The following is a 14900-nucleotide window of genomic DNA, read 5'->3' as shown; positions in this document are numbered from 1 at the left end:
AACTACAGCTTCATAAAACACACAGAGGACAGGGCCTCACATCGAAGCTGCAGGCACACGTACCGAACTCAGGCAGATTCGACCTAATTAGTCAGCAGGGACCCTGTCAGAGATGCTGTCTGCTGCTGCCCTCTGCTGACTGTCAGGCTTCAGAGAAAAATCAAAGTCCAACATATGCTGAAATGTCAGCTGACCTCACACAGACAGTACACGCATCTGAGATGAAAACGAAAGTGAGAAAGACAGAGAGAAAGAAACATTTTTTTCTACATTTAACACTTTTTCACCTCTGAATGTCGGTTCTGGCGAGTCAAAGTAGGAGCATGTGATTATTATTTGTGTAAATAATTTTCACTATATAGTAGATTTTTTAAACCACGTCCAGAAATGATTAAAGATCCTTCATTACTCATCCTGGTGTGCATGGTGCCTTTTTTTAAAAAAACAAAACAAAACAAAACAAAACAAACAAACTACAGACTCTGTATCTCCCAAAACACCATTCAAATATTATTTGAAAATAATGCATGCACTTTCCCCATTTATTCCATAAAATATGTAAATATGATCATATCTGAAACTTACCTTCGTCTTTCTTGCGTAACTGACATAATCATCACCACAAATATTTGTTGTGTATCTGGTTTAAACGTGGTAATTATTAGATTTATCTTTATTAATCTTATTTAGAGTTGCGTACGCTCTCTATCTATAATACTGTCACATGCGGGTTGTTTTATGAAACAGAGTTCGATCATGTTCTCATGTTTTGTAGAAAGTTACTCAGCAAAGCAGAGCGCCTGTCTCATTTTGATGACGTTTACAAATTCAATGTACTGAGGAACTGCCACTGGTTTCGTAGAAGCATTTTTTTTTCATCAGAAACACACACTTATTCCCGTCAAACAGGTACGACAGCCTTCTTTATCGTTTGTATTCTTTATTTAGACTGACAGTGCACGAAATCCACGTAAATGTTTCTAAAATCAATGCTGAGGTAGAGCCGTGGTGACCCCATGACAGCTTCGCTTGCTACTTCACAAGCTAGCTAACTAGCTAACTAGCGCTGATGCAGGACGGTCACTGCTACTAGCTAACACTGCTAGCTAGTTAGCTAACTAGCGTCAAGTAGCTAAAGCTGCTACTAAACTGCCTAACAGGTGACAGGAGACGTTTGAAATCGTGCAGTAGTGGCTAAATGCGAAGCTAGATCCATAAAGTAACACAAGTTGTGATTGTAAGGTGCTGAACTAAATTGATGTGACAACACATGGTAACGGTAAACCCTGAGGAGGATAACGACAGCTAGTCCATATGCTCTGTGCTCCGTGTCAAACTGAAAACAGGAGTAATTTTATTGATTCCCGTTTTCTGAATGTCATGCCAAAAAGTTTCTATCCTGGTCAGAGGGAAGCTGGAAAGTGTGGAAGTAAATCAGTCGAGAGTTGAAACGGTCGATCCATGAAAATAGGATATTTAACGTTACATTAGATCCAGTATAGAGTTGATGTGGTGAGAAGCAGAGGAAGAACCTGAAAAGAAGACTGAAAACACCCGGTGTGAAGACATAAGAACAGTCGAACATGTCCTGATAGCATGCAGAAAAGATGAGATACAGACAGGAAATGCTTACAGAATTACACAGAGGAGGACTTTTAGAGATTGGTGTTAAGAGTACACTCATATGTGCAGAAGATGGCTACCTGTTATTTAGATTTTAGAGTACAATTGGACTGATGAAGAGACTATATAAACTGGGAAATGAGGGGCATTAAATCCTGGAGGCAGTAATGTGACATCAAGGATGCTGGATGCCTTAAGGATGCCCTGCTGACCCTTAAGTATGTTTTCAATATGATGCTGACTTTAAACAACCAGAGGAAAACAAGGATAACTGCTTGTGCTATGGCCCATTTTGCATGAAACTAATTCAACAAAAAATGTGGGAAGAAGGTATTTGACAGCCCAGTTAATTTGGATGATGATGATAATAAAGCTACCAAGCCGTTAATGATTAGGTGCTGTGGTGATGATGATAGTGGGACAGTGCTGCAAAATGTTGATGAGTCCATGTTTATGTGGGAATATGCTGCATGTGCTCACTAATCCGTTACTTGGACGCCCTGTCTCGTTCCATTGCCACTCAGTTGTTGTGTCTTCACTGCTCCTTAAGGCTGGGATCTTGGATGGAGTGAGTGTTGAGCCCTAGTGAGATGACCGACCAGGGCAACAACAACCAGAACATCTCCCGCAACCCCTTCGCTGCTCTCTTCAGCTCACTGGCTGATGCCAAGCAGTTTGCATCAGGCCAGAAACCACAACAGGTGTCTGCTGAACCACCATGTGAGTAGTTGTCAGAGCTACTGCAGTCCCCTAATAAGATGTATAGTGAGTGCTTATGTAAATTGGTCCAGAGATCTCAAAATGTGGTTCATTATAAATGCATATATATAAATATATATAAAGCATCATTTCAATGTTAGAGAAGCATCAGTGTTTTTCTCGTATGTATAGGTCATACTGTATCTTGTTTCACAGTGGAGGACTCGGGAGAGAGCCAGTCAGAGTCAGAAAACTCTGTGTCAGACAGCGTTGATGACAATGACGACTCCGTGGCAGAGATCAGCCGCTCCTTCCGGTCCAGGCAGGAGCTGTGTGAACAGCTCAATGTCAATCACATGATCCAGCGAATATTTCTCATCACTCTGGACAACAGTATGTAAAATGAGACTCAGGTCTATTGATACAACTGTCATAGATATACGTCATTCAGATACATCTTAGGCTCTGGTTTGACCCACATCATAGTGTCGTTCTGAATGGGGTATGACAGAAAAATACCCTGTACGATGTAGAGTGCAAACTGTTTTTTAGTTTAAACATTTGTTTTATTTAGGACCCCAATAGCAATAGATCAGTTCTGTTGTAGCTTTCAACTTGTGGTCACATGTTTTGCTTTGGTCAATGACTGACCTGAGCCTTTGTCTAGATTCTGGTGTAGAATCATGTTCACAGACTAAAGGTGTGACACACAAGTCAAGACATTCTACCTGTATGACCCAAATGTCTAAGTCAGTGGCAAACACTTGGTAGTCAAACACAAACAGGTACTTGTCTGTAGGTCCGTGTGCATTGCTAAACAGGTTTTTGTGTTTGGACACCAGTAAAAGTTCTTTGTGTTTTTTAACACTGGAAATTCAACATGGTTGATGATCTAAAATAGTAAACAGTACTACTTTCAGAAATACCTAGTTAACTTCTTGGAGCTATAGGTTAGTAAACCAACAGTAGTTCCATAGCAACACTGTGTGAAACAGGGTTGCAGAGTCAGATCACATAATCCACGCTGACCCTTTTTAAGTTACGAGCAAACAGTTTTTCCCTTGCGTCAGTCTGGAAGAGACATTAGACAGACAGCTGACTGATGTAACTGTTTTGTAGCTAAATAGCAGCATAGTCTGTTCATTTGTTTTTTGTGGTATTGTTGGATGCTGCCAACCGTCTTGAGAGACAAATTTTAAGTTTCCAGTAAGTATTGCAACAAATGAGTCACCAGCCTCCTTTAAGACAATACAAAGACCTTTCACTCTGTGAAGTCTCACTGTGAGATGGTTGGGTCTCTCCGCTGCTGAGACCTCTTAAGGGTGAGTCATGGTGTACAGGAAATGCAGACTAAAAGCCCCCCTGTTTTTACCTAGAGCGTCTTTAATGAATTCCTCAGTCTGAAATAAACCAGAGTAAATACATGCTGTGCATTTAATCTTCCTGTGTCTTATTTACAACCCTGATTCCAAAAGAGTTGGGACGCTGTGTAAAATGTAAATAAAAATAGAATGTGATCATTTGCAAACAAACTGTGTTTACAGACAACAGTTTTACAAAGCGTTCCTGAGCCCATGCAGTAATATCCTTTATACAATCAAGTGTTTCACAAAGTGGTAAAATTCGCCCCATCCTTGCTTGAGCCTTTCCAGGATGCCCCTTTCATACCCAGTTATGACCCTATCACCTGTTTATCTGTGGAATGTTCCAAACAGGTGTTTTTGGAGCATTCCAATACTTTACTTTAGTTCTATTCTAATTTTTACAGTTGCATGAAAAGTTGTGGGCACTCTTGGTCAAAATTTCTGTTACTGTGAATGGTTAAGTGAGTAGAAAATGGGTTCATCTCTAAAAGTTTACTTACTTTTCTCATTTGAAATAGTAAAGAGATGTGTCATCTTAAATTATATGCTGTTTGGAAAGCAGATAACCTTTTACTTAGCTGTTCACAGGACCAGAAAGTTTTATCCAAACCTTTGCATGCCAATGTAAATGGTGTTGACTTATTTCCCAATTAAACCAGTATTCATGCTTAGAGTGGTGTCAGCTTCATGGGTTGTCATGTGATTTGAGCAGACTTTATTTTATGGAACCTGGTTTTATTCTCACCCCTAGGTGACCCCAGTCTGAGAGGAGGTAATGGGATCCCTCCGCGCTGTGTTTACTTGGAGGAGATGGCTGCAGATCTGGATGGACAGGACTGGCTGGACATGGACAACATCGAACAGGTCAGATGTCAACAACATGTTTATAAGTCATCACTCTATTATTCCCTTGTGTTGTTTCTCTCCTCTCAATAAACCACAACTTGTTTGGTGCAATTGGTGAAGAAATGGCAACTGTAAGTAATGCCAAGGGCACCATTCATCAGATGCAAGAACGTGAGGCGTGAAGAATTGACATAAATGCATTATTTCAGAAAAAGATTGACAAATTTAAGGAACTGCACAGCATGCGAAAATTTAATTAATTTTGGTGCTTAGAAAATGTTTGGGTGAGTGAGCTGTGAGCATATTTTTGGTGTTTCATTCTGCCCTCCAGGCTCTGTTTAACCGTCTGCTGCTGCTAGAACCAGGAAATCACCTCATCTACATGACATCATGCAGTGCTGTTAACCTGTCGGCTGACCGTGATGCTGGAGAGAAGAGTGCCATCCCTTACCTCTTTGCTTGTTACCAGAGGGCCAAAGAGGAGGTGCGAGTTTTTCCGTACACGAGTATACTACAGCTATTTTGAGATGTTGCTATAGACTATTGTTAGTAATTGGAACATAAATGCTCTTCCATAATTGAGTGATTTGATTGTGCACCAGGTGACGAAGGTACCAGAGAAGTTACTGTCGTTTGCTGTTCGCTGTAAGAACCTGACAGTTTCTAACACGCGGACGGTCCTGCTCACTCCAGAGATCTACATCAGCCAGAATGTCTATGAACAGCTTTTGGACCTGCTGCTGGAAGGTTTAAGTGGAGCACGTAAGTTCAGTTTTGGCCTGTTTACATCTGTTTCCTTTCTTGTCAATTTGTTTTTTCTCGCTGCCTCTCACTTTTGTTTTGTCTCGTTATTTCTCTTATTGTCTTTGGTAAATCATTGCCTGGAGTTTTCTCTTCTCGGTTTCTTATGAAGTCACTGTGTTTCAGAGCCAGAAGAGGTGGTTGAGTTTGTAGAGGAGGTCATTGCTGGCATACTCTCTGACCAGGAGGTGCGTACCTTCGAGGAGGTGATAGTACCAGTGTTTGACATCTTCCAGGGACGCATCAAAGACTTGGACCTGTGCCAACCTCTCCTCTACTCCTACCTAGATGTTCTGCTCTACTTCAGCCACCATAAAGATATTGCCAAGGTCAGGAGACACACAAGGAGAGACGTTTACAAATGTTATCATGAATTTGCCTTCCCACAGCAACTGTTTATTTCCCCGCTCACTGCTAATCAAGTTTTACAGTAATTATAATCAGATCGTTCATGTGTCTTATTTTAGTGCCCCCAGTTTTTCCAATCCTTCCATCATTTCTTTTTTTTGGGGTTTTCCCAGGTACTGGTGGAACACATTCAGCCTAAAGACCCAGCTAATGGTTTACAGTACCAGAAGAGCCTACTGGGAGCAGTGTTGAGTATCTCCTGCTTGTTGAAAACCCCAGGTGTGGTGGAGGGACATGGCTACTTCCTGAACCCTTCCCGCTCCAGTGCCCAGGAGACCAAAGTCCAGGAGGCCAACATCCACCAGGTAAACAGATTCTCTTTAGTTGATGTTGCTGGTTGCCTTTTTTTAAAAAGAAAAAAGAAAAAAAAAAAGATGAGACCATACACTGATTGTCTCAGAGCTAATGATCTTTACTCCCCTTGTCTTGCAGTTTATGGGCCAGTTTCATGATAAGCTGCACCAGATCTTGAAAAACTTGCTCCAGCGATCTGGTGAAACACGGCACTTGCTGCTCTCCTGGTTGGGCAGCTGTCTGCAGGCTAACGCTGGCCGGGCCAAGATATGGGCCAGTCAGATGCCAGAGATCTTCTTCCAAATGTATGCCTCAGATGCATTCTTCTTAAACTTGGGTGCAGCACTGCTGAAGCTGTGCCAGCCCTTCTGCAGGCCGCGTTCGCCCAAACTGCTCACCTTCAACCCAACTTATTGCGCCCTCAAAGAGCTGAGCGAAGAAGAGAGGCGCAATCGCAATGTGCATGCAACAGGTGAATATGTGTGAAAATCATTTGTATGTATCAGTATTAATTCAGCAGCTGTTGTACTTTTTGTGCCTTTGCATTACATTGAATTTCATGACCAAACAATCCCCCATCTCTTGTACCAGGACTCGACAAGGAAACCTGTCTGATTCCTGTGCCCCCGCAGCAGCCTGTGGAGTCTGCACAGTCCTACACCCTGCTAACTGAAAACCTCATCCTCACACAACTCACCCTCCATCTTGGTTTCCACAGGTACATACCTTCAAACAAGCACTAACATAACTTCCATGAAGAAATGAAAGAGAGGATCTGTTTCACAGATCCCAGAGAGATGTTGTGTATTGTATGTTCCTCATGTGAGCCCCATATGTCACCATTAACCCGGGTTGTCTTGTTCCATTTGAATCCATGCACCTGTGCCCATGCATAATGTGCATGTGCAGACTCCATGAGCAGATGGTGAAGATGAACCAGTCTCTCCACCGGCTCCAGGTGACATGGCAGGAGGCCCAGCGAACAGGCAACCCGATGTCGGAGCAGCTTCTGGAGCAGTTTGAGCGTCTGATGATTGTTTATCTGTCAACCAAAGCTGCCACCACGCAGCCTGCCATGCTGCAATGCTGCCTTAACCTCCAAGCTTCCACTGGTGCTCTGCTGGTTCAGCTTGGTATGGGGAACCAGGGGCCTGAACATGTAGCACTCAGTTTTCCCCTGCCTTCCCTACAGAACACTATGCTGTGCTATGTACCAGGTAGGTTAGATCTCCCATTACACTAGAAATACAGTGGAATAGTAATCTAAATTAATCCCAACTAGCTTTTATCTTTTTTTTTTTTTTTACCGTCTTAATTGGAGCATATGAAACAGTGTGTTGTGTTTAAAAATGTTGATGTTATGACGCCTTGCCAGAATGTAATTCATGATATTTCAGGCAGTTTGAGTCGATAAAACGCTGCAGGGTTCAGCCTCAGGTCAAATGAAAATGTCAGTTCAAGTCATTTTGGACCTCGCACTTAAACCTCTAACTATATACAGACGATACTAAAAATTGTTTTGAAATGACTGTAGTTGTACATGCAGGGATGTACTGGTTAGTCACTTGTAGTACAATTATTCATTCATGCTGAACATTCCTTCGTATGGTAGTCATTACTTAAGCGTGTCTTCTGTTTCTCAGAATTTTTTGCAGAGAACTTGGGAGATTTTTTCATCTTCCTGCGTCGATTTGCAGACGATGTTTTGGAGACTTCCGCAGAAAGTCTGGAGCAGATTCTTAACTTCATCACTGTCTTCATGGGTAACGTAGAGAGGTCAGTTGTAAGGAAGAATTGCCCTGAATGGTGCTGACCACCTTGGGATTTTTCACATATTGCTTCAATCCCTCCTGTCCTGTGTGCACAACAGGATGAAGAACCCTCATTTAAGAGCAAAGCTTGCAGAGGTCTTAGAGGCGGTGATGCCCCACATGGAGCCGGTGGCTCCTGGTGCTGTTCAACCAATTGTGTTTCAGCGAGAGAGAGTCTTCTGCACCTATAGGCATGCACCTCAGCTGGCCGAGGCCCTAATCACTGTGTTTGTAGACATTGAATTCACAGGTGAAGAACTTGCATTTCTCACTAGTGCTGGTTGTGGATGGAAACAGCACTGAACTTTTGAACTGTATTGGATTAGAATTAATTAGCACACTTGAAAAGAACCATCTTTGATTAAAAACACTCATAAGACATAAATAATACAGGGTCTTTTTTTAGTCAGGTGAAACTGTTTGGAGGTGGATTGTATGTGTATAACATTAGTTTAAGGAAATAGGAAGGTTAGAAGGTAGCGATGAAGCATGTTGGATTTTATTTAGATTCCCTCTCTTTTTTCAGGTGATCCTCATCAATTTGAACAGAAGTTCAACTACAGAAGGCCGATGTATCCCATCCTCAAGTACATGTGGGACAAAGAGAACTATAGAGAGAGTATCAAGGTAACAAGAAGCTCATGTGTTAATGATTCATCATCCAAGTTAACTCGGCTGTCAGAAGCTAAGATGGTGGTATGATGAGTTTTTGCCTGATTAGAAGTTCACATTCTTCTGTGTGAGTTTAGTGTTCTTCATGTGGTTTATGTGAGATTGTTTGTTTGCATCTGATGTGATCTGTATCTGTCTTCAAAAACCAAGTCCTGTCTCAGTCATGTTGCCTAGTGTCCCAAAAGCTACAAACTCCTTAAATCCATTTCTTTGAGAAAATAGACTCATTCACAAACAATGCATGTCCAGACCACGTTCTGCTGACTACTGTATGACTAACAAAGATGGTATGAGATGAAGCAGGATGGCAGCACAGGAAAAAGAGAAATATGGCAACAATATTTTGTGATGAGTGTAAATAGAAATCTGAATCGGCTATGGGGTGCATTTTGAAGTTCATGATCAGGCAACTTCATCAATAGCAGACATTGATTTTTGACAAGAGCAGCAAATAAACTCTCACTCTCACTGTACCTCATTCAAATTGTGGAGGTGGAGGTAAATAGGAGGAAAGAATAGGAGGAAAGAAAAGCCCTGGGGTGTACAGTACTTTTACGATGAACTGGTAAACTGTCCAGGGTGTTTCACTACATTTCACCCTGAGATGCATGCTGGGAAAGACCCGCTGTGACCCTCAGTAGCGTGAAGGGAATTAAGGAATGAATGGCTGCTTGTAAACAGGCATGCATGGTTTACTGAAAGGATTTTTGGGAAACTAGTTTGTTCATCTTTGATCTCAATGTGCTCTTCATTTAGTTTGACATCTCTTGTTTCAGCATTTGGCGCACTATGCATCTGAGAACCTGGAGGCCATGAACCCCCCTCTGTTCCTCAGGTTCCTCAACTTACTGATGAATGACGCCATCTTCCTACTGGATGAGGCTATTCAGGTAAGACTGACTCATCATACATACATGCAATACTTTTGATCAGCACAGATCACAAAATCCTGGACACAAGGAGAGAATGTGGCACAGATTTAGTCAACCATGGGGATATTAACTCGCTTGTCAAAAATGTTAATTAATATTAATCCTCGTGGCTAATAACTCATTTATTATTTTATCTGTTTTTATGTCAGACTGTTCTTTTCATGAGCTCACCAAAAGAATAAGAGAGATACTGTTCCTGTGTTGTAGTACCTGAGTAAAATCAAGGTTCTGCAGCTGGAGCGGGATCGAGGGGAGTGGGAAGGCCTGGCCCCCGATGCCCGAAGAGAGAAGGAGTCCAGCCTGCAGATGTTTGGACAGCTTGGACGCTTCCACAACATCATGTCTAATGAGACCATCGGCACACTGGCCTTCCTCACCTCAGGTCAGGCAGAAAAGACACACATATATTGATTAATCCATTTAAAGTTTGTCCTCATCCGTTCCATGGTTTTTGTTTGATCATGTTCCTCATATCCAGAGATCAAGGGGATCTTTGTGCACCCCTTCCTGGCTGAGAGGATCATCTCCATGCTCAACTACTTCCTGCAGCACCTGGTGGGTCCCAAGATGGGTGCCCTTAAAGTCAAGGACTTCAGTGAGTTTGACTTCAAGCCGCAGCAGCTCGTTTCTGACATCTGCACCATCTACCTGAATCTGGGGTATGTTGTGAACACTCCTCTCTGCAGAGTTGTTAACAGTAGCGCAGTTGTTTTTGTGTGTGTGTGTGTGTAAGTGTGACTATAAGCAAACTTGTCATTTAACTCGTTATTTTGGTGGTGCTATACTCACAGGAGAAGAAATACAGTGGCACAATGCTGAGTACGATCATTTGTGTGGTTTCTGATTTTTAAAAAAATGTTTGTCTTCGTCAGTGATGAGGAGAATTTCTGTGCCACAGTCCCAAAGGATGGACGATCGTACTCTCCTACCCTGTTCTCCCAAACAGTTAGGGTACTGAAGAAGATAAACAAGCCTGGGGACATGATTGTGGCTTTTGGAGTCCTTGCTGACAAAATAAAGGTATCATTTGACTTGGAAACTGTTTGCCAGAGAAAATACTAGAACACATATTTGTTTTATGAATCTGTGCAGTGTTTACTGTGGTGAGCACAGGTGGAGATACTCTGTATGATCTTTGCTGTGCTTCTGTTTTAGTCTCATGCAGACCGACAGCAGCAGGAAGAGGAGACATATTCAGACGCCCCAGATGAGTTCTTGGATCCAATCATGTCCACTTTGATGCTGGATCCTGTCCTCCTTCCTTCTTCCAACGTCACAGTTGACCGCTCAACTATAGCAAGGCATCTCCTCAGGTTGGTTACTTCCTACAAAGCAATCACAATCTCCGGAGATGATATCCAGTGGGCGACATCGGTATCCATTTGACTTCTCTTGTTTCTCGTGTGTCCTTGCAGTGACCAGACGGACCCTTTCAACCGCAGTCCTCTAACCATGGACCAGATCAGGCCAAACGAGGAGCTCAAACAGCAGATCTTACAGTGGCTGGATAAGCATAAGCATGAGAGGCTGCAGCTGGGACCCAGTGGCTAGCCGTGGTCCCTCGCTGTGATAAACGATGACTGCATCCTTGTTTCCTTTCCTGGCTCACTTCTCGCGTGCTCCTCTGCTTCTTGGCTAATCCATGGTGTGCTTGCCTCTGTGGATTTCCTCAGACACCTCCGGTCCCACTAACATTGTATTAGCCTTTTCACGCAGCCTTCATGCTCAGTGGATTCTCTCTGTGACAGCAGTCCAGGCAAACTGTAGCCCACCGGCTGGTGACAACTTCCATGCACAGTAGCTGTTCGACTCCCATGATGCCCTGTGGTAACAATAGTAGGGTGATTCAACCTCTGGTTCCTCTCCCTGAATACTGTGTATCAATTAGATATTGCAATCAGAACTGTGGCCACAAGTATTGTTTCAACAGGACTTGTTGGATGTACTATATGAACTCCTGACAGACCAGCTGGCCCCAACCAGATTTTATACTGCAAGGTAAGTATTTTTGGGAACTCTTAAGGCAGAACATGGATGGGATCGTTTATGACTTGAGCTTGTTTTCACCTTCATGAAGAATACATTATGCACTGCCTTTTAAAGATCTTAAGCACCCTATATTTTAGCACTTTTGGTTAAACTTCATGCAGCATTGTAAATAAAATAGCAATTAAAAGTAAGGCATGAGTAAAACTGAACTGAATTGTGTGTGACTTTCATTTTAGTGGAAATAATCTAGATTTACTTTGAGATGTTCACTGTAATAAGAAACCTGTAGCACAAAACCTTACTGTGAAGTCTGCAATTAAACATGTATAAATAACAGTCATCAGATCTTAAAGCGCCACCTGCCTTTAATCAAGCACTAATTAAAGAGGTCGTTATCTTTGAGCTTGCTAATTAACAGTTGTTGAACATAAGGATTTGAATTGTTTCAGTTACTCTACAATAATTATGCTATTGTTAACCACGTTTAAAGGATGAAGAACATCCAAACAAATTTAGTCTACTTTAAACTCCACAATGCATATTGAAATTGCTTGACTGTTGAGAGTAGCATTGATGGATGCCATTGTTCCATCTGGAAATGTAAGAGCTCCTCACAACAGTTACAAATGAACACCAATTCACAATGATGTGACATCATCGGGGGCATCTCAGAAAGCAAACGAATAAGTAGTGTAGTATCAGAATCAGAAATTAAAGTGTTAAATCCTTGGAAAATAACTTTTGCTCACAATTTGTAAATTTAAAATCGACTCAGATTTCAGAAAGCTCCCTTCAGATCTACAGATGACCGATATGTGCTCCTAATGACGGGCTTCTGATCCTCATGTAAAATGTGTGAAGTGGCCCTTTAAGACACTCAGCAGTGATCATGAGCGCCAAACGAGTAGGACACAAAAAGACAAGAGGATGCTATTAAAACACCATGTTTGATGTCAAATTGTGATTTTTTTATTTTTTTTTTTAAATATAGTGGCTGTTCTGGAAATGTCACCAAATTTCTCCTAAATGATCCGCCAAACTTGGATTGAATTAAGCTTTAGTGAAAAATAAGACAGGCAGAACCGTCCTTCATAATATATGTTCAATGCTTATTTTTAATACAAATTTAGAGAAACGACGAGTCGGTTATCCAAACATTAGCTGACTGCATTGTCTGGTGCATCTTTGATAGAGCTGAACGGTTTCTCAGGTGGATGTTTCTAAACTCATAACTTGCAAAAAATGTCTTGTGCCTAGGTTATTTCCAACAAGAAAAGAAATCACAATATCTTCTCAATGCGCTTACATCAACTCCTCATATGGTTTAATTTTTAGGTCTTAACAATGACCACATTTCTTCAGGTTGACCCCCAAAAAGGCCAAAATATCGGGTGTTCAATCATAATTGACTGGCAGTGTGTTTAATAGTCATTGTCATCCTTTGAATTAACATTCATCAGATTAACTGATGTGTCCTGATCTCGCATTTTGAACAGAATTTTTTGTGGTGTGTAAGCATAGTGTATTAACGTGGGCAAACAGTTGATCAATAGAATCGGTGCCTAAAACCAAGAGCCTTGCAGCAAATGTCAGCGAATGAGGATCTGACTTGTTTCATACTCTTAAGAGACATAATTATGAGTTTGTTTCTTTAGGGCAAATAGGGAGCCGTGGGTGGAATATGAAAGAGAGCAGAGCAGAAAAAAGATGACCTGTTTTTTGACTAGCTTTTTGAATTAAAGACTTTAATTCAGAATCAAGTGTAGTTGTACAAAAATGGCAAAATGTGAGAGAAAGATTACTATGTAGTTGTTGGCATGCCCTTATACTGTATGTTGAATAGCTACCACCTGAATGATTATATGGGTTAAATTATAATGCAATATTTTTGTTTTAATTGTGATTATAAAATGTTTATTTTGGATGTACAGTATGATTAAGAAATAAAACTAATGCGCATTATATAAGACAGTGATGTTCTCTTTCAGAAATATGACAGATTTCAATCCATTTAAATAAACTTACAAAGTGTACAGTATGAAATATCAGTCATGAAATGGATAACAGCTAGAAAAACAGGACCTCAAAAGACAAGTTTAAATATAAATGTAGATTTTTTTATGATTAATTATTTGTGAATGACACATCTAGCTTTAGAATATGACTGAGGTAAATATTTCTCAGTTTTGAGGATTCTTAACTTAATATATTATCTCTCCAGGTCACTTCCAAGCATCTTGTATGACTTTAATAATCTGTATTATGTGAAGAACTGCGCAATTAAGTTAAAAGAAGAGACAGTCCATCATTACTTTAAGACATGAAGGTCAGTCAGTCAAATTTCATGAACCCACCTTCTTCCCGCGCCTTGGGCCCATCCTGTGGAAAAACTAACATTTTTGATTCCAGCTGACGTGTCGTTGTGAGACAGAGATAATGTGAACGGATGGTGTCTGCATGTGTGGTTGAAGCATGGAGGAGGAGGTGTGATGGTGTGGGGGTGCTTTGCTGGTGACACTGGTGGAGATTGATTCAGCACACTTAACCAGCATGGCTACCACAGCATTCTGCAGGGACATGCCACCCCATCTGGTTTGCGCTTCTTGGGACCGTCATTTGTTTTTTAGCAGGACAATGAGGCGAAACACACACCTCCGAGCTGCGTAAGAGCTGTTTGACCAGGAAGGAGAGTGATGCAGTGCTGCATTATATGACCGAAAACCCAAATCAGAGAGTTTGGGATGAGTTGGAGGCAAAGTGAAGGAAAAGAAGCCAACAAGTGCTCGACATACAGTGTGTGGGGATTCCTTCAAGACTGCTGGAAGAGCGTTCCAGGTGACGACCTCATGAAGCTGGTTAAGGTAATGCTTGTCATCAAAGCAAAAGGTGGCTACTTTGAAGAATCTAAATCATAAAACATTTTCTGCTTCATCTAAACTTTTGTTTTGCTTTTGATATAATTCCAGATGTGTTATTTCATAGTTTTGACCAAAGATAGTTTGTCTTCCACTGTAAATGATCTGATCAAAGTGCTTTCAAATATACTTCTTTGTTGTAATAGAAGTATATCATGTTGTCTGTGGCTGACATTTAGTGGTATTTATAAGCAAACTACATATGATTCTGAATTAGGTTTAATATTTAAGTTGCAAGTGTTTGTAATAAGTCTTTGTAATAAGTCTTAAGATTCTAAAGCTTCAAGAATAGTGTGCTAGGGACGTCAATGGAGGACATCTACATGTTATGTTTATTATTGTGTGTTTTTTAAGGTGAAAAAAAAAAACAAAAACTAAGAAAACTTGTGTTACAGTATAATAAATTAAGCTTTTTCCACATCAGTCCACCTCAGTCAAATCTCCACCAAGTTTGATCTAATTTCCCCTTTTTTAAAATTACATTCATTGTGTTTCTAATATTTTTTCACTCCAGCTACATGATTTGCCAAACATGAAGTATTTCTT

General features: G+C 41.1%; 1 protein-coding gene across 1 annotated transcript; it reads left to right on the top strand.

The window, feature by feature from the left end:
- The first annotated feature begins 815 nt into the window (after window positions 1-815).
- On the top strand, window positions 816-13404 carry ube4a (ubiquitination factor E4A (UFD2 homolog, yeast)). Its single transcript, XM_076735542.1, has 20 exons — window positions 816-909; window positions 2174-2343; window positions 2539-2715; window positions 4438-4550; window positions 4864-5016; window positions 5135-5294; window positions 5460-5662; window positions 5855-6046; window positions 6174-6507; window positions 6627-6753; window positions 6945-7252; window positions 7679-7811; window positions 7906-8096; window positions 8373-8473; window positions 9295-9408; window positions 9658-9832; window positions 9929-10109; window positions 10323-10470; window positions 10606-10763; window positions 10866-13404. Exons 2-20 carry the CDS (start codon window positions 2214-2216, stop codon window positions 10999-11001), a joined length of 3234 nt encoding a protein of 1077 aa, XP_076591657.1. The 5' UTR covers window positions 816-909; window positions 2174-2213; the 3' UTR covers window positions 11002-13404.
- Window positions 13405-14900: the final 1496 nt, after the last annotated feature.

This window comes from Chaetodon auriga, chromosome 7 (assembly GCF_051107435.1).
Source record: "Chaetodon auriga isolate fChaAug3 chromosome 7, fChaAug3.hap1, whole genome shotgun sequence".
Lineage (NCBI taxonomy): Eukaryota > Metazoa > Chordata > Actinopteri > Chaetodontiformes > Chaetodontidae > Chaetodon > Chaetodon auriga.
Note: the sequence above shows the minus strand (reverse complement) of the source record. Positions and strands in the feature narration are given on the sequence as shown.